The following is a 21845-nucleotide window of genomic DNA, read 5'->3' as shown; positions in this document are numbered from 1 at the left end:
GTTTTTAACTTTGGTTTAAGAGATTTTTAAAGTCAGTTAAAAGGAGAGAAAACTTGCTGCCTTCAAATGGCGTCGTGCCCTTCTTGTGGTGTTTACAAGTTGTCACGTGTCAGCTGACATTCTCAGAAATGTTGGAGGCCATGGGAGTTCGTAGTCGTGTAGAGTCTTTCTTTGTCATTTTATAATATGTCTGAAAATGTTGATATTCCCAAAAGCATTATTTTTTTTGCACCTTTGCTTTTCGTTAGCCACTGGCTTGCTTGCTAAATTGTTAGCCTGGGTGGCTTCTAGACTTAGAAGTCTTCTCACAACTTAATCCCTACAATGCAAGCCCCCAGGAGCAGCGCCTGGCTTTAGCAGCCGTAAAATGGTGGATAAGCTGTTTTGAGCATCACAACCCCTGTGAAATTACTTGTTTGACTGTCATAATTTGAGCCATTCAGTCCAGTAACATTTTGAAAGTCTAGAAGAGACGCACAATTCAATCATTTTAATCCCATTCATATTAGCAGGGGCCCAAACAGGAAGTTAGCCGCTTGGTCTGCAGAAGACTCAGGGAAATTTAAACAGAAGAGTCTAACTTTTTTGGCTTAATGCACCACTGAGCAGCTTTCCAAAACTGTATTAGACTTTTCCTTGTTATATCCATGCTTGAACACCAATCATATCACGACTACTCATGTTGTAATCATGAGCTCATGAGTTCCATTTGAAGGCAGCGACTGACAGATATATTTCAAGTAACATTAAGAGAGAAGGCAAATTCAAGAGAAATCCTAAATAATTTGGTGGTTTTGCGAGTCAGAGTTGACGCTTTTCAATTAAGTTTCAATCTAACTGATGCCCCAACATTTAGTAAGAAATCTTTGTATGAATTTGTTTCTCAAAGTGAATTCTTATCCAGTAAGAGTCGTTGAGGTCTCAGTTCACCAAGACATCGTGTGGTGGTGTGATCTTCATGAGTGTGCGGCCATCCAGCGGGGCGAACAGAGGGTACAGCTTCCCTCTGAAGGTTCCAGTGAAGGTGTAGATGTGCGATTTTGTTTCTGCATTGTAGAAGGAGATCTGTCCCTCTTTGTAGTCTAAGTAGATCCCCATACGTCTGGGCACGAGGCCGACAGGCAGAGGTGACTCCGGTTTGGTGCAGGCGTAGAAATGATTTGTGCTGCGCCACAGGACCCAGTAGCCCCGCTCTGGGGTCATGGGGAAGCACCCTCTACGCTTGGACTCAGCGGTCGTCATTCCAATGCGCCAGTAGCCATTGTTGGCTATGTCTACCTCCCAGTAGTGGCGGCCACAGCTGTAGCCCTCCCAGCCCAGCACGCCGGTCCAGGTGTCGAATCTCTGGGTGCTGTAAGCCAGGTCAGACTCTGAGTGACCCTCCTGGACTATACGCTGGTCGTCTGACAGCTGCAGCCAGGGGTGGTTGGTCATTGGGTCGAGGATCACATCAGCTGATAGGAAAAAGAGGCACAAATGAGTTTCTTGTATTCTGAGCATGATGTTTGATTTGTCTCTGTTCTATTTGAGATGAAGATAAATGTGGAAGGTTGAGCTTACCTGCTGCGCTGCAAATCCAACTCCAAACTGAAAATAGAGACACAGACATTATGTTAAAGTGGCGGTGAATAATACAGGAAATATTTATTGTACAATGATTTACAGGGGTTGCAAGATAAATCTAAATTGTAAGATGATTAGCAGGAAAGGAAATAAAAAAACAACTACATTTTACTAATCCAAGTTATTTTCGTTTGAAATACTCTAAAAGCCACTGGTAGACTAGCAGGAGGGGCTCGGTGCCCCTATGTTTGAAAAAACACTGCAGAACTGCCCTCTTGGATGCTCCTTGGTAGATAAAACATGACAAAGTTCCCTCTAGGGCACCCTTCCAATTCACTATAAATCAAATATGACTTTCTTGCGCAATGGTGCCCCACCGCATACAGCTGTGCACCCCGCCTTTTTTTTTTCCCCCTGCCCCTCAAACAGTCCACCACTGCTTAAAGTCTCTACAAATCATAATCAAAAAAGACTTGGAACTACTTGTCTGAATAACAAATAGTTACCCTATAGGGAGCTGTAAATGTACTCCTTTGGGTAAGATAAGACATCAGCTGCATCTTATCCCTTAATGTGAACAAAAACAGATTTAAATAAATGCACACCTGAGTTGGGGATGTATCTGGGAATTCCTGCCTTCCATGTTTTTTGCTTTGCCAGCAGCCATAACTTTGGAATCATCATCTGAAAAGGAAAACAAATAAATTAAATGTTTCATAGGAACAGTGATTCTACCTTCCTTTATGACCGCAGTTTGCAAATAAAATCATGACCAGTAAATCTTGTAAATGCAGTTTGAACCTTCACCATTAGCACACAAACAGAAAAAAGCAGCCTGTTGTTGCTGCAGTTGTCAAAAGTTATGTGAGTGTCAAAGCCTTAACCCAAACTGAAATAAGGTAAACCCAGTCAGATAATAACCTTCAAATCTTCCTTCAAATATATATAAGAATCTTATCTATATCAGGTGTACAGCACACCATCGTCTGCAAAAGTGCTGACCGGTTATCAGGGACATTTATGGATTCATTTTATCAGGCCAGAGGCTCAGTGGGTTCATGTGTTGCTAATCAGCACGCATTCATAGAGCAGGGGTCAATAAATCAGACGTTGCATAACATTGTTTCATAACCTGGTCATGTCTGCTCTGCATGGCATCGCAGGTCAACCTCTGCTTGGTTTTCGGTTGAAGCCAATTATGTTTTATGGCTTTAACGATGGATTACTTGTGTGCTATCAGACAAGTTAAAATGTTTATCTTTATTTTTAACTGACCTTCGATTTCATTTAGGTCTTCTGAGGAACCCAAGTTCACGGTAAAAACACTTCCTTGTTCGACTGAATTTTTTTTTTTACAAGAAATGGCTTCAACCAGGCCTCTCACCAGATTATCTTCTTTGAGCAGAGACCAGGTGATGAACTCCAGCAGCGGCAGCACATTGACCAGCCGTTTCTTCTTCAGGCCCAGCAGACGCAGCACTTTGCCGAGCTCCTCGCTCTGCACGCCACAATTCTGCAAAACACAAATACTCATTTCAGCTCATGCAAGATTTTGTGCTGTTTCTTCTTTTCTTAAAAAAAAAACACTGTTAGAGTTGTGGGTGTTACTTTCTGTTGACAGTAAAAACTTTCCAGTTTTCTTTAACTTTCAGTCTCAGGTTTACGATTTCTCACCTCAGTCGCCTTGTGCAACTCCTTCGCCCACTCCATGATCCTCAATTCGGCCTCCTCATTGGCATCTTTATCTTCTTTATTTTCAAGCTCTTCCCTCTCAGATGCCCAGGGGGTCTCCTTCAGGTGCTAAGGACACAAAATCAGTAATTAAAGATCATTTTTTGAGCAATTTGCTGTATCCAAGTAGGCTATCTTTGATCTGTAATTGAAAATTACAGTATAATGTCGTGTATAAACTGACTTTGTCGACATGGTGGAGTTCGTCGGCCCACTCCAGGATCAGTTTCCTGCTCTCCTCAAGACTGCGCTCGGTACGCGGGTCTGAACTGTGGGCTTGTTTGCTGGATCCCTTCCCTGGATTTCCTCTGCCCTGCTAAAACACAATACCACAAATTGTCAGACAATGTCGTACACAACACAAAGGTGTGCTACTGTGACAATTAGACGACAGTAAGACAAATTAGTTTCAAGGTGAAAGCTCAGGAAAACTGGGACACCATCATCTGCTACAGCTAATTTACAGGTCTTATTAAATATTAATTATATCAAATAGGTCACACGTGGCATGTTTTCCCTTTTCAGATGTCAAAAGGGCCAGATTAAAGACATAAGAGCCCCTTGTAAAAAGAAAAGGGTCAATGAACACGTGACCGATCAGCATCCAGCTGACCAATTAAGGTCATCGACACTCCTCGTGAGCGAGCAAAGTAACTGTCTCCTGCAGCTATGCTTATTCAGTCTGTGTACTCATGAATGCTGTGTCACCTTGTATTTTGTTAGCATCAAAAGGCTCTCATCTCAAGGAAATCAAGGGTTTAAAATGGGGTGAATAAACCTTTAACAACAGCACTTTCTTGTCTTGTTTTATTGCACTATTTGTTCTGATTAATGAGTCATAAAATCAACCTGTCCGTCTTTTGTCCTTGCCTCCCTCATGCCCTACCTTGCACACTTGGTCCACCTGCTCCTTCCAGTGATTGATGAACTGCACACACTCCTGCAAGTTGCGCAGATCCTTCAGGCTGCCCTTATGAGTGTGTTGCTGCAGGAAACACAACAAATTTAGATCTTTATATTCCGACTATGGGTTTAAACATTAACCCAAATCTCAAGCTAAGCAAAATGAATCATTAACGAGATCATGGATGTTTTTCTACCTGTTTGGTGACTTTGCTGATTTTGCTGGATCTGGTGGGGACCGAGCTGCTAGACTGGCGGTCCTCCTCAGGCAGGGTCCAGCGTACAGCCCCAATGGAGCTGCTCTGGGTGCTGCTGCCATCCTCGTTCAGCAGTATGCTCACCCCTGCAGCGGGGACAAATTCAGGAGAATCTCAGTTAATGTGTAAGAAATGTGACAAATGTGATTATTAGCTTTTCAGAGTGGCTTTCTGAGCATCTGATTGAATGTCAGCTACATGAACGCTACATTATCACCCCACACTGAGCAGAGGTTTAAAGTTATCAAACATGGAAGCACAGTAGCAGTTAAGTGCTTTCATTGACAAGGATTGAATAGAATCATCAAAAAAACCTACTTTTACCGGTTTTCAGGATACCCTTCTTCTCCATGATGGTGTCCTCACCCTATGTGGTGTGGAGAACACATGAACAAAATTAAATGTTGCAGTATGGAGTATGGACCCATAAAAATACCACATTTAAAAGGTTAATTATATTAACTTAATGTATTTTAAGTATCAAAACTAGTCATAATTTAGAGAAATGGCCCCTGTGAGTGTCATTCAAAGTATTTTATTTACTGTACAGTAATAACATATTTATAACATCACATAAAACAAAATATTTCAGGATATAAGTTTGTTTGAAATAAGTGAAAAATATTTCAGTGGAAATATGAAACAGCTACAGTAAACTGTAAACTTTAAGAGTTGACTTTACTTTAATGAAAAAGTCAGGAAAATTGATAAATAAAGGACACGTAAATTTAAGTTGTACGAGCCACAAGTTTAAACAACTTAAAATTATTTATTAACTTTTCTTGATAATTTTTAATTAAAAATATAATAATAAAAATATTTGTTTTAATTAAAGGCACTTTGTCAGATACTAAAGTGTCATTTAGATGTGATTCACTTGTAAAGACGTACAGAAAGCTATACATTTACAATAATTCTTTTTTTTTATTACTCTAAATGAAAACCGGCACCTCCAAAGCAATTTAAAAGTTTAATTATGGTGTCATATGACCAAACCAAACCTCAAATTACGATGATTGGTAGATCAGTGATGCGTCAATATCAGTTTAAAAAATGAGGCAAACTCTCTTGAGCTTAAACAATAATTAATTATAATGATATAAATGATAAATGTATTTATAAAACAACGCTGACTTTACGTTGAAAAAAACAGTAATAAAAGTAAATAAAATCCTAAACATGATATAAAACAAGCTTAAATTGTTTAAATTTGACAACAATCCATCAGTTAAGGAAAAGCCATGTAAAAAGTGTTTTAATTGATTCTGCAGTGATAAAATACTTAAAATTATACCAACAAGGCAAAAATGATTATTCTTAAATGGTTTGAAAAATATCATAAATTAAGAAGAAAATGTAAAAATATTTTGTTATAAATGAATTCATATCACACATACACACATACATTTGATAATATATAACCTCTGCTGATATCACTGTGTCGTACCTGTGTTCTGAGGCGGAGGTGATGCAGCTCTCTGCTGGTGGAGCAGACTGGACAGCCTCTGCTCTGCGATCAACCTATTTGTTCCTTTCTGCGTTTCTCTGATCTTTGGACTTTCTTTATGGCCTCTGAGATGGCGACTTTGTGCACAGCTCCCTGACATGAAGCTTCCTGGCAGCAGCTGGCATTTACAATGTGGGTAAAAAGGCATGATTTTTATGACAGTGATAAGTCTCTGGATATCAGGCAGTGTGACGCACATCCTCTGATTTTCTGGGTGTTAACTCTAACTGTTTTAACATTTTCATTACTAGGCTGTTACAGTTAATATGTTTATATAGTGGGAGCTGAGATTTGATTTAAAAATATTACATGATCCAAAAAACAAAATTGCAATATTTACCAGATGTACAAGTACATTTATGTACAATTTAATGCAAGTAACAACTGAATATATTTGCAATGACACTCATAAAAATTGTTGTTTATAGTTTTTTAAATAATCAGTCTCTCCAACATAAACTGTCATAAAAGAGTTTGTCCATTCTGGGAATTACAGAGGAGGACTTTCACACTCATAATGGGGGTAAACCAGAATCTTATGTAACTGAAAGTCATTTATTTCTGTTTCTCCTGGTTGTGATTAACAGTTTGGCCTAGAAAGAGATTATGAGATAGTAGAGACTAATCTTGTAATACGCAGCCCCCTATTGGCTTGAGTATGAATTTTACAGGTAGCCACTTTTTCCATATTGCACCTTTAAGGAGAGATATAAAAGAAACACAAGGCCAAAAGCTCACATATATAAAAACAAAATAGTCTTGACTAAAATAAACTATAATCAACGTGTTTTTAGATGTAGTAAGGTCAAAAAGTCTGAGAGCATTTATAAAAATACTTCTATTTTGCATTTGTTTTGAATGTTATACTATTTTTTTCCTTACAAATGATAATATTACCTAAACAGTTTGAAAGAAAAGTTGAATCTCTGAAAATGTCCATAATTTTTTAGAATAGCCTTCAGAATACCCTTTTGCTTCAATGAAAGCATGCTCTCAAGCAGGCACGGACTCCACACGTTTATACAAAACATGCTAACTCATGTTATCCCAGCATATGACAGTTTTCCACAAAGCTTCTTGACATCTCTGCAACACAATTAGGTCAAAACTGTTAGTTCTTTATATTCTGTTGATAATTTGTGTTCATTTTTGAATGTTTTAACTTTAATTCTTACATATTGCACCTTTAATGTAAATGCAGATGAATTTTTTTTAAAAATTTTTATCCAGACTGAAATTAGTCTAGAAATAATCAGATCTTTAACGATAACACTTTATAATAACGATCATTAGTAAGTGATAAAATTATAGCTAATTGAATGTCAGTTAATACTCATTTCAGTGATACCTACCTACCTACAATTTATAATAAATGCAGCATTATACATTATACATACAGCATTTCATTGTTTGTTTTCAGTTAAATAACTGTTGACTCAAATTTAATTCACTATAAATTTATCATTCATTCATCATGGTTATTATGAGGTCCATATCTTTTCATAAGTGAAGTTCACATGCAGAAAAATGTCCCGAGTTAAATATGTAATATATATTATATTATTGGAACATTATCACTGACGCAATCATGTGTAAGCATCATTTTACTGGTGAAGTTGGTCGAGGTGGAGCTTTTTTTAACGACTTTTTATACTGTTTGGTAATTTAATCTGTCAAAATATATCAAAATCATATTTCATATATGATTACATGTTTTGATTGTAAATGACTTTGCGTGGATTAAAAAGGACAAAAGTTCTCTTTGAATTGTAATAGAGTACATTGTTGAGTACTATGTTGCATAAAATGAAAGTAGCTCAAACTCTTACGCAAGTGCATCATTTTATATAATGTACATAGTTAAATTCCCCCACTGATAACACTTTGACGATGACTGCAACAATTTATTGTTATGATTACTGTAGACTTGTTATACTCACGTAGCCATAAAGGGCATAGTTTAAACAACGTTATGTAAAGACCACCTTCATGACATATCAGAGTGAACTTCAAACCTCCTGCTGACGTGTTCTGACAGGGAAAAAAAATAAAAACAACTTCCTACAAGTAACAGTTTCAGGTTTATTTCTCAAATGCAGGTAAGTCTGACAGTAGGACAAATGTAAAAAAAAATCCAAACTCATTACCTAAAGGTCTTTTTATATCTCTTCATATCTTTATAATCTCACTAGAAGAAACTTGTATATATAAAAGTGGCATCACATCTCTGATTCTAAGTCCAAAACGAGCTAAAGTGTGCTCCGTCAGCACGGTACCTTACAAATATGTACATACAAGTGAATGCTTATAAAAAATGAAATGTATCTTGTATCAGACGCTGAAGATGCAGCTTCTTCTCCAGTGCAGGATTCGTCAAACGTTCCCAGGAAATGTTTAGTTCCAGTTCTTGAAGAACTGCTTGAAGATGATGGTCTCCTTCCCCTGTGGCAGAATCTCCACCTGCAGCACAGGGCATCATAAACGTTTACTGCTTGCTGAATACATAAAGAAGCTACAGTGGAGGTGATAATCCACGTCTGTAAATGATCGTTTAAAATCATAACAGGCTGCTGTCAGAGAGGGTGAGACACAGAGAGCAGGGATTGGATCATTTACGGGAAGTGTGAGAGCAGCTTCTCATAAGTACCTGCGTTTTCATCCTGGGGTACTTCATTTGGTCGATGAAGGTATCCGCCATATGTAGGGCCATGTCCTTCTCATCGGCATTTGCTCCGTTGCCTGACAGTCAATCAATGAAGCACATTAGTACCGGCACTTTAAGAGATACAACATAATGCTAATTTCCCAAAAAGCATTGCTCATTTGTTTGTAGTTCCTCATTAGCCATCACAAGCACAGCAGCCTCTCCTTCCACAAGACAAAATAACAGCCCAGTCACCAGAATCAAACGTCGGCACTTTATATTTATGCAAAGTAACATTGCTAAAATGTGTGTCGTATCAAGTTCACATCACATGTACTGTAGACTGTATGTGTATGTGCTGACTTTCATATCGGGAGCGTAAAACCACTGGATGCTTTAGCCGAGACGTCGTATATAAATAAATAAATTGCCCTTTATTCTGGCTTCAAAATCTCAAGTAAATATCTGAGTATAAACAAGAGTGAGAATAATGTTCTAGACAGGTTTTCTACAATGTTTAGAAAATTAGGTTATGTTTTAAAGGTTAGGAATATGCTTGAATTTGAATATTTTCTTTCCTTTCTTTCGATGTTTCATGTACTGTTTCATGTGCATGCACTGCACAATGAATAGTGAAATCAGATGTGGACAGTTCGGGTTGTACAGTTACTAAATAAAGCTCGGCTTCAGTAAGAAATGCTTGTTCTCCACATATCCAAGTTCACCTCCCTCTGAAAACTGTCAACCATTATTTTTCACAACGCTCATTAAAATTTCATCCAATTAGATACCGAATATCACCGGCATGTAACAACTATCACTTTCCTCGGTTTTGCTTTTCAGCTGGCACGAGATTGCTGGTTCAGGGTCAAGTAGTATTTCCTCACCTTTCCAGACGAATATCTTTCCGTTGGCGCCGTTGTCCAGGATGAAGCAGTCATCACGAACCAGCAGCTCCTTGCCAAACGGGCTCTTCTCCGACACTTTGGTCGTCGTCATGGAACCCGTCGCATCAGACACCTGTTGGGTAAATGAACACGGTTTATACTTTACTTAATAAATGGTAGTTTGATACATTAGCACTCTTCTTAAAATTCTGCAGATGAGGTTACCTTGTAGAGGCAGGCAGAGTTGGAAACGTCTGCTTTACTGTCCTCTTCTGGCGTGCTCTCTGCCAGCTCTGGCATCTTTCCCAGGACCTGCTCGGCGACAAAACAGGAAGCTCAGAACACAGAAATACGACCCCAAAAAAAATCTGATCTGGAAATATTGGGGTGTACGCTTATTTGCTTTCCTGCAAGTTCATCACCCTCGTGTCCGTTCGCTAATTATTGAACTACAGGCAGAAAACCGTTAGCTTAGCTTAGCATAAAAACTGGAAACAGAGAAACAGCTAGCCTGTTTCTGTCCAAAGGACCCAGAACCACTAAGGCTCACTAATATTAACAAATTACATCTTGTTTGTGTAATCGGCTTTATGTTTAGATCACAAACATGAGGGTGATTCCAATTTTCTTATTCAACTCTTAGCAAGAAGGCAAATAAAATGTGTATCTATCCCGCTAATGTGATTTATTAGCGCATTTTTGTAGGAATATTACGGTAAAATTCACGGAAGTTGGAACAAAAATTGGGAAAAGTCACAAAAAATTTGGTACACAACTGAAAAATGGCAGACGCAAGTAAACGTTTGGTTGATGGTGATATGTAACATGCTAATACGTTGTAACGGTTAGTTGCTGTCCATGTAAAGTGACCTAGATCTGTTGGAGAAGTTATTTATTTATTAGCATTAACCCTGACAACAAGTCAGGTTGAGTATATTTTAGGGAATGTACTCGTGCAGAAGTAAATCTGGGAAAAAATCATTGTGTTTGGTTTGTTTGCTTGGTCCGCCCTTAATCTTACTAATGCCTTCTGATTGAAACAGTTTCACTTAGGAGGTGAAACAAAGCGGCCTGAATCATCATTGCGTCATAAAAGTGTGTGTTTACCTTGAGCATCTCCTCTGGCTCCTCCCCCTCGCTGGTGTCCACGATTTTGGCTTTACCGTGTCGGTCGGTGTCACGGATCAACGAGGCGATCTCGCGCACTTTCTGCTTCTCGAAGATGTTGGACTGCGACCCGATCCACGACACAATGGTCTGGAGGGGAAAAAACAGAGTCGCCAGAATCATGTTAATGCAATTTGCCAGATATCACAACCAGCTTTACTTTGTGTTGCAGCAGTATTATGAAAGATGACAGATTTTTGACACTGGATTTCTACAGTTGGAGTCCTCACTTCTCCGAGGTCGAGGATGAAGCAGTCTCCCTTGTTGAAGCTGCTCCAGGACAGCTCAACCTCCTTGGCACGGATGTTGCGTTTCCCTTTGATCTGGTACAACCTGTGCACCGTCCCGCCGCCCTGAGGCCTCCTGAAGCCCGACTCCACACCACCCTCCTGTGAGCGAAACAGGATACTCATTTAAAGACATGTGGTGTCAATCTTTTTATGTTTGTTGCAATGCTGGGAAATGTCAGCGAGGGTTCAGTTTTAACAATCAACGTACTTTGGCACCGAGGCCATAATTACCAGAGAACTGTAAAACGATGAAAGGGAATAAGCAATAAAAAAAAACAGGGCTAGATAAAATGAGAACTGTTTGCATTCAGTTTCACATTTGTGATTGAAAACCAAATCGACATGGCAAGTGAATGAAAACACTCTTTTTGAAACCCTCTTCCATGTGTAGAGTCTAATCCTCCCTCACCTTGTAGCTGACTCCTCTGGGGAACAGATTCATGAACTCCGGGGACTCGTAGCCCTGAACCTGCCGGTGCTGGATGGGGTCACCTCCCAGGAAGTTGTCCAGCTGGGTGGCCAGCATGGCACACGCCACCTGCTCATCCCGAGATGACTTCTCACCTGCAACAGAGAAAAGATTAAATCTCAAGTTCTCAAAGTGTTCACACACACTCTGACAAAGCTTAGTTGATAACCTTTGATGACTTTTTGTCCACCTTTTCTGATTTATTCTTTTCTTTTTCTCTTCCTTTCTCTAAATCTTTTGGTTTGAGTTTGAGGGAAGCAATTTTTGTTGACTGTTCTTGTGTAGCTTCTAAAAAGATTAACATAGATGCTGCTAGTGTCAATTGTATCAGAGCTGGAGAGTTTATTTCATTTTATTTTATTATTTTATTCCATTTCATTCATTCTTTCAACTGAGTTTGGCAAGAGTCTGATTCACCAACAGGCTCCGCTGGTGGTAGCGCTCTTCAACTGTAGATCTGATTGATTAAAGTTGGTCCGTGATAGACAGATGCTTTGTCTAATCTCCTGCCGAGTATTTTTTTAAATTGTCTGCCCTTTTCTGAACAGATTCTTGGAGGTGAAAGAAACAAACCATCTGATGAGTCATGGTATAAAGTCGGCCTTTTGCCATCTAAAAAAATACAACAAAATGATGGAGAAGGTGTGATACGGTTAAAACGCAACAGCTTCTCCTAAGTGCTTTAAAGAAATCATAACTTAGCTTGCATGTCAACAAGATAATGTCCAAAAAAGCTAGTGAGGTGGGCCTTGAGTTGAAAGAGATTAAAAATGAGCAGGGGAAGGGAAATGAGAAAAATAAATAGAAGCGCAGCACAAGTGAGAGGAGAATAAAGACGTGGAAGAATAAGGAAATGAGGCCAGAAAGGTTAAGGTGTCACAAAAGAGCTGCTGACAGAGGTGACGGGTCACGCAGACAAAGAGATGAAAAGCAAACAGCGTGTCGGCCAAAGACGACACAGGGGTCATCAATTGTAAACAAGAGGAGGGACGGAGGCAGGCTTCAGAGAGACGCATGCTTGAGCACAGAGAGCCCTCTCCGAGCTGTGACAATCAGCTTAGTGTTACCTAAGCACCGGATACATGCTGGAAACAACAGCCACATTTGAGTACTGTAACAGTCCTCCTGCATTTTTAATGGAGCCCCGCTCAAAAACCATCCCAGTTTCCCTCGGGGACTTCTTTTCCCTCTCATCATCCCTCCATCCCTCTCCAGCTCTCCTCACACAATGATGCAGCAGGTCAGCGCTGGGTCTCATGTGTCATCACCATTAGTTGGAGGGTTATTAGCTTTTTTTCAAGCGCAGCACAGGGCCAGGAGTAGGTGTGTAGTAAGCTCTGGACAATGGTTAGCGCTTTGGCTGGAGTAAAATAGAAATAGGAGTAGTGTCCCTTCTCTTTAAGGCAGGACTTCAGGTGTAAAGGTCCTGACGAGAACATTTCCAGAATATAGTGTGGCATCGTGTTGTATTGCCTATTGTGTACACACTGAATTGCAATTTTGTTAAACTCAGATTTTTTTAGGGGTTAGGTTTTTTTTTTTTTTAAAGGAACCTGCACTGCGGCGTTGATCTTATCTGAAGGTTTCGCAATTCTTCTGTTGTGATATTTCAGTTTTGGCGCAGGATGTGGACAACCTCATTCTCGATCCCGCCCACAGAGCTCTGGTTTGCTCGGTTGCTTCTCTAAATAAGGAAACCGACCGAAGTAGGTTGAGCTCAAAGTCTAAACCCATCATGACGTCACCCTGTTTGTGTACTAGTGTCGAGTTTGGCATTACAGCCATCACCATCTTGTTTTTTTTGGAACCACAAGTGACAAGAGGGTGAAGCTGGGGAGGATATCCTGATTAGATCGATTAGCGGAAATGATCATTTTGGCAACATTTTCATTTTCACGATAAAAAAAACAAAACAAAAAAACTATTAAAATCATAATGATGTCACATTTATTAGAGTCTGTGCCAAACAATCATGTTTCCTTACATCTAGAGAACAGCTAGCTTTCACTCACTGCAAGCTACATAACTCTATTATGTGGTCCCATGCTAAGGTGATGTGTACGCTGCAACACATTTAATCTGTCTGCACTCTAATTCAGACTCAGTATAATCAATGATCCCTTTGGTTCACATCAGACAGCTCATTATATAAGACAGATGTTTCTCCGGTCTCTCACCTATCCACATGTGGAGGTCGGCTCCCTCTTGATAGCGGTTCTCCAGCACCAGGTAGGAGTCCCCGTTATAAAAGGCTCCCACCTCGGAGGGATCCAGCTGCACTGCCTTCATCTTCTCCACCCTCCACACTCGGAGGCCCGGCTGCCGGACCTCTGGACCAAACTGACCTGGTACTGCCTTGAAGTGGAGCATACTGCAAGAAGACAAGAGGAGAAAGAGTAAGTCAAAAGGAAAGACATTAGGACAAACTGCAGATTTTTACTGTGGATAACAGTCACTCTGAGTCATACTCAGGAGGCAAATTACACAAATCCTCCGCCACAGATGGGGAAGAGGTTGGCAGAAACAGGAAGTGTAAAAATGTGGAGTTGTTTCACTGTTTCCATGTGGGAAGGGAGGCCTGTTTTTGGTTGGAATAAGGAGAAGTAAAATCAGACGTCAAGCCTACAAGGTACTGACACATGAAGAAACACTCGACTTGTCATGGTCAGAAGACAAGGGTCCATTTTTAGACTTTCCTTAAATATTTACGAAATCTTACTGACTTCCACACTGACTGACTTACAATGTAAGTTGTAAATGTTTGAAAGACCAGAGCTCAACAGAGACGCCTCCAAACCACAATTGCTTTACCACTGACAGAGAGGAGGATGTGGTCGATGTGATGAGCGCTATTACACTTAGACCTGACACAAAATGAAGGCTTGTGTTACTGATCAACAAGCACAGGCTACATTACGTCTATTTTATGCAACACAACACCAAACAGGTCGCACGAACTCAACATTAGTGTCATTGCACAAAACCAGGCATGACTATGTGCAAGATGGATCATGTCACAGGTCAGAACGAGCCAGGTATGGATCTGGTTGAGTCACTCTCATGTGCCTGTCTTACAGTTTTAATATACTAAGTGTGTTACTCAACCACACTTGTCTCTTCCTGTCTTCTCTCGCCTTGCTGTGCTATAATTTCGCATGACTGAGACAACGTGTGGTTTGTAGAGAGACGAGTCAGCCCTACAATACTTTACCGCTTTTCTCTCACCTCGTCACAGAATATTGTAATGTGGCAAAAGGTGACGATACCTTCACTGTTCAATGTTTGGCTCTTGTATGAAAAATCTAGCGTTATGATTTTCATGTCATGTTTACACTTTTACACAAACAATATAAATGGGGAATTGAAAGAAGGTTAAAATGTTTAAATGAAGGATACAACTATGGCTCACTCGGAACTGTATGAATTCAATCTGTGTAAATCAAGTTCACAGAAGTTTACACGACGAGGAGTCATGAAGTTGTGATTCTTGTTAATTAAAATTGTCAGGGGATCTGTTTCGAGCGCCTGCATGTTTTGATAAAAATTGACGCCAGTGGGAATACGATGCACGCCGTTGAGCCACAACAGCAAAACCACTGACAGGTGAAGTGAATATCATTGATCATAATGTTACAATGCAATGTTCTGCCAGATGTCACTTGACACACACAACCCATCCAAACACCGTTGCGGACAGAGTTCACCACCTCATGGCAACGGCACTCCTCGCTGGCAGAGACTCAAGGTGACATCTTCATTGTCTGACCACCGACAGTGAAGTTGGCAAATGCACGTTTGCTTGACATAAAATAAATGATAAAACAGTGTTCTAATTCTTATTTTTATAAACAAAATCTGAATTCAAGGTCCACTTCCTAGCTTTTTCCTGAGTGTTCAGCTTTCAACAGCTTTTCGAGTGTGCCCAGCTGTTAGGCCACTTAGCTTGCTCAATGAACTGATCTGTATCTACTGACGAAAGCTATGAGATGCAGTTGATAGCTCCAGAAAAACAAAGTCATCCTTGAGTTATGTTAAAAGAGCTTTTTGACTGATTGATTCAGCACAAGACGAATGAAGAAAAAGACTTTTGTCAAATCCAGTATTGTATTCTACAATATCCGGGGCAGTATAATGTGTTTTATATTTGCACTTTCGTGCCTGTAAAGATAATCAAAAGACTCATCCTGGATTGATATCACACAAACATTTAAAACCTTACCAAACCCATGTGGATGTTGATGTTTCCTCTGTATTGATAAGAAGGTGCCTGCAGCTTTATGGAGGCTGTGTCATTTTCAGATTAAACTCTGGCAGCGTTTTTACACATCCACATAAATCTAACGGTGTTAGAACAAACATCAATATACGGGTGGAGCATTTGCTACTCTTCCTTAGAAAACCATCATTATAAAAGTCATTAATTTATGCTTCGATTTCGCTGCTAGACAGGCGCCAGGGAGCTACCATAGCTGATAAGGATGACCAGGAAACAGTTGGCATGATTATAGTGATTAGAGTCAACTGAGGACACCAATGTATCATGCTGACAACTCTCCTATATTATCTGGTAAAAATCAGCCTATAGGCAGCAGAAAATGTTGTAACCATTAGCACTAATCGTCAACATTGTGGTCAGTCAAACAGGATGTCAGCAGCAGCTCCGCCCCTTTCCCGTTTTTGGTTTTTTTTAGTGTGAAGGATAGTTTAATGACTCAATCTCTCTCCTCTTCTGTTATCTGATATCAACTCTCCATCCTTTAAGTAAACTGTGAGCAACAAACTGTTGCAAAACAAGCCGAACAGAGAGGGTGCCACTGCAGCAGATGATGGTAGAGAATGCAGCGGAGGTACGGGATCGAGGAAAAAGAGAAAGGGCCCGAGGCAGCAGCTCATGCAGGGGCCCCGGGTTAAAGTTACAGTGCTTGGACAGCCGCTCTAAGAGTAAATAAAGGAGGCAGAGAGAAAGACCCGGTCCACTTAACTGTATGATCTCCTCTGGTACCTCCGGCATGCTGTCTGACTCCGACTCCATTCTGTGTGTCCACTGGAGTGTGTGTGTGTGTGTGTGAGGTTGTAAGGGATCGAGAGGTCTGGCGAGGAGGAGTGTTTGCGCTCACCTGGCCTGGTTAGCTTATATGTGGGAGGTAACCGGAGCCACTGTGATGAAAGCCAACCTGTGGCCTGCGGATAGGACGCCGTGTGGGGGGGGAGCAGAGTCGGGTTCCTGGTTCCTGGCTAAAGCTAAACACCAAGCGGATAATTACTGGGAGAGCAAACTGCTGGCTCCTTCATCTTTCCACTCTTCCCTCCCTCCCCCTTTACTTTGTCCCTACATACTTTCCGCAGCGACAGACATGAGCAGAAGTATTACTCACTATTTTTCTTCCACCAGGGGCCCCCCAACATGAATTATAGGCCCCCCAACATGCTCAGGAAGTGACACACCTTCCCGTTTTCCATCAGCCCCATGCCGCCAATTTCCTCATTCATTTGTAAATTCGAAGCAAATACAAGTCACAAGGCGTTTCTCAAGGAAGTTGGGAAGTGAGAAGAGCGATTTCAGGTACCCTGATTCAAGAAGTCCTGTTCATTTTCCACGGAGACAAACTCGAAGCAGTTCTACGGCTTGATTCTGCATGAAATTCTCCTTGTTGAGTCGTCAGTATTAAAGGTTAAAAACTGATTATTATCTGGTTATTCAATAAAAAGTCAAACGTACAGGCCTGTGTGCATAAAAATGTAAGCTGATAAGTTAACTACAATTCCCATGGTGCATTCCAGTAAACAAAAAACAATCAATCAAAGAGTTTAAAGGGGTCATTTGTAAGATATGGCCAGAATTTAATTTGAAAATTTAGCGTATCGTTAGGTTAGCGTGCTCAAATGACTGCATGAGGAATCAAATGTCAAATATCATCAATGTTGTCTAAATGAAAAGTTGACCTTAACAAATGCATTTTTTCTTTGGCATTTTATAAGCACACCTTGAATTTGCCCATTAGCCAGTCAATTGAAAGTCCTAAGTACAGCTTCTGAAATGTGAGATCTGCTGTGTTGAGCTGCTGTATATATTTACTCTATGAGCTGAAGGCATTGAGGATTTAATCTTTAAAAAGCACTGATTTCCAGATACAATTAATCTAATGAGTCTCTTTAATCCAATTTAGGGATTCACAGTGGGGGAAACAACCGTGAAAAAAAATGAGGAATACATTTAATAATGAGTCTTCATAATGTTGCCACAGAGAAGACGTTAACAGATAGAAACTTGACCTTTTAACCGCGGCCACTGGAGTGGTCAGTGGTGTCTGGTTAGATGGAGGGGACATGGAAAGAGAGAGGGAGAAAGGTTGGAGGGTTTAGATGAAGACAGAGGGTCACAGATAGGCTACAGGGGTCACTGACTCAATCAGTCATTCATGCGCTGATAACCAGACAGAAATATGAGAGCAGACAATATGCAGGCGGTCGGAGCAGCGGGCGTGGAGAGGTCTGAGAGCAACCGTGAGTGTTTGTGTTTGTATGGGTGGATGGGTGCACTGTATGTTTATGAGATTAAAGACTGAGATCAAGACAGAGTGATGCTGAGGGGTAGAAACTGAGAGGAGCAGAGAACAAAGAGGAAGGAGAAATTAAATGATTTAAATATGAATGTTAAATCACACATTTACAGTCGTAGGGAAGTGAGTTTTAACTTTTTGAATCAGTTTATCAAATAAGATCTGAGGCTGTTGCCTTTTTAAAACCCCACCCTAACTTTCAGGAAGTCGTGAAACAGCTGCTAATAACACCAGGATGATGTGTAGGAAGTGAGACACAGACAGACTGGGAATAGAAATTTAAGGTGGGGTTTTCCCCCGCTAACAGCAGTAAAGTGTAGCCGAGAACAAGCGCAGAGTTTGAGTGGAGAGACGGATGTCAGAGAGTCAAAGTAAAGATTCAAGGTCCCATCGAGAGATTCTTCAGCTGATTTCAGGAGAAGGAATGTGATGAGCAAACAGGGAGAGAACAGTGTGGGGAAGAAAAACAGAGAAAAGTTTCAGGGTAAAAGAGAGAGAGAGAGTAAAATAAGTTTTAAAAAAAACACAAAGTCAGAAGAGGCAGAACTGTGCAGATCTCGAAGGTAACTGCAAACAAAAAAAGTCAAGGCTTACCTTAGAGAGTGAGTTGGCAGCAGGATGACACAACACGTCTGAGCAGAGAGTGAAGAGAGAAGCAGTCATGCAGAGAGAAACACGTCCCTAAACACACAAATTCTTTCCCTCTCTTACACACACACACAAGATATTTCCTGCCTCTGTCTGGCAGTCTTAGCCCGGCCCCTCTGACTCAAACACAAAAGATGAAAAAGTGCGGAAACTTGATTGAATCGGGGCTCGAAGTGGAGGCAAAATTCAAATGCAAACTAATTCAAGTGGCCTTTGTGACAAAAACAACATCCATCTGATCAAACTGATGCAACAGATTATTATTTTTTACTGAATATCCCTTTAGCAATACAAACATTAAGTGATACAATAACACACAATTACAAAGAGTACATTTACTCAAGTACATTACTTAAATACAGTTGTATCTCCATTTTATAATACTTTATTTGTACTCCTCTTCATTTCAGTTGGAAATACTGCATTTCCTACTCTACTACATGTATCAGACAGCTGAAGTTACTGGTTACTTTTCATATTAAGGTTTTTTTTGCATGTGATCTCTTACAAAAATCTGTGTCTCGTTCTTCTTAATGTGTTTCAGATGTTCATGAGTTGTTAGCGGCTCCACCAAATAGATATTTTCCCCTCTAAACTCCTAATATGGTTTCATTTAAATAAATGTTCAAACGATCCAGTATTTCACAAAAAAGCAAAGACAAGAGTAAAGTCCAAAGTGTATTATTAAAAGTATTTTATTCTTCTTTTCCCTCCCATTAAACATCACACGATCCCTGAGATTGAACTAGATTTAAGTGGTTCTTAAATGCTTCTGCTTACACACTGATGCATCACAATCTAAAATTCTCATATATAATCATATAACAGTCACAGGGGACTTTTACTTTTGAAACTTTAAGAATACGTTACATCTAATATTTCTGTACTTCTGGATGCAGGACTTTTATTTGTAATAGAAGAGTAATAGAGTATTTCTAAATTGTTGCATTTGGCCTTTTTACTTAAAGCAGCTACAAGACACTTTCTTTTTTGTTGATCTGGCGGCCCCTGTGGACAAAAGCGGCATGAGCACCCCCTGCATCCTGTGGTAAAGATCTTGAACTGGCTAGTTCACGCATTTCTTTTGAAAGCAAGTGAAAGAAAGGCACAACACATTCTAACCCTCTTCTTTTAATCGCAGCTGTTGATGTGATGGATCTGTTTGTGGCAACGTCAGATTAATAACTTTAATATGACGACGCTTAAAGAAAGTAAACATTGTTTTAGTACCGTAACTGTACCATGTGAGACTCATCAATTCATCCTCAGCACTCTGCCATTAAAAATGTGTTTTATTCTATGACTTGTCCAACTCAAATGACGTAATCTGACCAAGTGACAGGCATTGAGACGAACTAAATCAAAATAGCTAGTCAATGATGTCAATGAAAAGTAGTGTAGCACATATGTAGCACTAGCTTTATCGCTACTTAAAAATACAAACTCCCCGCTTAATCACTTACCTATCATTAATGACTCAGTGTCAAGGTCTCCACAGTCAGTAAACATCACCACAGCAACAGCCCCACACAGCACGTAGTCATACCTGGATTCTCCCAGTCAAACACGCCCTTATGTGTAGGAAGCACGGTGCGGCCTCAAATCATTATATGACGTGCTGCCCTACACTGTGGTAAGTCGGAATGAAACCTGTGACTCATCAAGACTACTAGGTTGAAGCATCCACTTACAGCAAATAGAATATCCCTGTAATCTCCCCAGTGAGCAAGCAAGAGGTTTGACATGATTGACACTAAATCGTCTGACTTATCCAAGGAGCAAAGACTTCAAACAATTATTCTGGTCTTTAATTGTTGTAAAGTCATGTTTGAGTACACAAGTTAAGTTGTATATATATTAAATTTGGCTTAATCTTGTTAGTTTTGAGCTGACAAGGTGTAACTGTCTTGAAGCTTTGGTTAGTTTTTGAGTTTTGAACACTTTAAATATACACAGTTAATAGTTTAAATGTATCAAGAACTACTAAATTATCTGGATTTCATTGTAAGTAAGTAAAAGATTTAAGCCAGATGGCTAAAAACAAATGAATCAATTTAATATTTAAGCTAAAAAAAAAATGATGAGGTGAACTTGTAGGTTTTCTGTCGCCAAAAACGTTATCAGTATTTTGAACTTATCTGGTTCGACAGGCCGTGTACTTCCTATCAAAACAGTACTGTCACTTTTCTCTTATGCAAGCTTCATCGAACCCTTAACCCCATTGGTGGGTCGGTCATTGCCACATCATGTTGTGCAGATAAACACTGTTCGCACCCAAAACCAAAGAGAGCACATATGTCAGGAGGAGTTTTGTGAAAATGGGCATGAAAATAAACACAAAACATCCACAATAATGGATGATGCAGCTTCTGGAGATGGGTTTCAGTACTTCACTCAGTAGATATATCACATAGCGTCAGCAAGCACAATATGATTCTGTTACACAATGTGATATAAAATGAGATAAGGGCAAAGACAGCGAAACTGTATGAGACATTTGTTAGTGAGGCAGCCTTACCTTTTTTGTTAAGCTCTGAGTGGCGTCTTCTGGGGATGCAGATGCATCCAAACTTTTGTGTCCTCTCCTCAGAGTCATTTCTCCATCTGGTGGCCAGAGATGGCAACACAGAGATGGTTGAATACCTGTTGGTGAGGGGGGAGGCCAGCTCCAACAATCAAACGCCTCCATATTAGTATCAAGACCCACAAGCTTGTGCTGTTTATGGAAGTGAAATGGCTCCAAGACAGTGGTAAACTAGCCTAACATCTCTACAGCTTGCTCATAAGCTGATTTAATTGTTAAGGCCTTTTATATTTTATATATACTGTAGGTCCAGTTGAGTGTGGTTGGTATGATTTTCTCACCCTTTCAGCTTTACAAAACACTCCTGCGTTTGTCCTTCTTAGTTGTGCGACCCATTCCAGGCCAAGTGTGCTACTTATGCTAGCATGCTAGTTATTTACTTACATGACCATGGCTTTTTAGGGTTCATTATAACCTTCACGAAGATACATGTACATCTGTAAACACAGTTTTGCTAAATTTAAACACTCGAGCTAGCTGTGGTTGGTTTAGCGGAGTTGAGCTATGGGTAAAACATAGCCTAAACTCTCCATATTTCTTCCTTTAAATTCAATTTTCAGAGTAAGAAAACTTCCAAATGATAGTCGACTGAAGTTAGCTCTCAAAACAGGAGAGTCAAAAGACAAACTAGCCTC

At 40.1% G+C, this 21845-nt stretch overlaps 2 protein-coding genes across 6 annotated transcripts; both read right to left on the bottom strand.

The window, feature by feature from the left end:
- Positions 1-921: 921 nt before the first annotated feature.
- LOC141003384 (uncharacterized) lies at positions 922-4806 on the bottom strand. The gene is made up of 9 exons (XM_073474708.1): positions 4779-4806; positions 4412-4540; positions 4181-4305; positions 3479-3607; positions 3238-3363; positions 2948-3076; positions 2169-2247; positions 1561-1587; positions 922-1454 (listed from the first exon to the last, which is right to left on the bottom strand). The coding sequence occupies exons 1-9, from the start codon at positions 4804-4806 to the stop codon at positions 922-924; spliced, it is 1305 nt and encodes a 434-aa protein (XP_073330809.1).
- Positions 4807-8029: 3223 nt separating this feature from the next.
- Positions 8030-21835, bottom strand: capgb (capping protein (actin filament), gelsolin-like b). Of its 5 annotated transcripts, none has more exons than XM_073475063.1 (11): positions 21492-21835; positions 21145-21292; positions 18573-18610; positions 13596-13789; positions 11359-11513; positions 10890-11048; positions 10600-10749; positions 9718-9804; positions 9493-9625; positions 8609-8700; positions 8030-8421 (listed from the first exon to the last, which is right to left on the bottom strand). In XM_073475063.1, the coding sequence occupies exons 2-11, from the start codon at positions 21220-21222 to the stop codon at positions 8356-8358; spliced, it is 1152 nt and encodes a 383-aa protein (XP_073331164.1). In that variant the 5' UTR covers positions 21223-21292; positions 21492-21835; the 3' UTR covers positions 8030-8355. The 5 variants fall into 5 exon arrangements, with proteins under 5 accessions (XP_073331164.1, XP_073331161.1, XP_073331163.1 ...); XM_073475060.1 differs by having other exon boundaries at positions 21145-21269; XM_073475062.1 differs by having other exon boundaries at positions 21145-21230.
- Between the last annotated feature and the right edge of the window lie 10 nt (positions 21836-21845).

Source organism: Pagrus major, chromosome 10 (assembly GCF_040436345.1).
Source record: "Pagrus major chromosome 10, Pma_NU_1.0".
NCBI lineage: Eukaryota > Metazoa > Chordata > Actinopteri > Spariformes > Sparidae > Pagrus > Pagrus major.
This window is presented reverse-complemented; position numbering and strand designations above follow the sequence as displayed.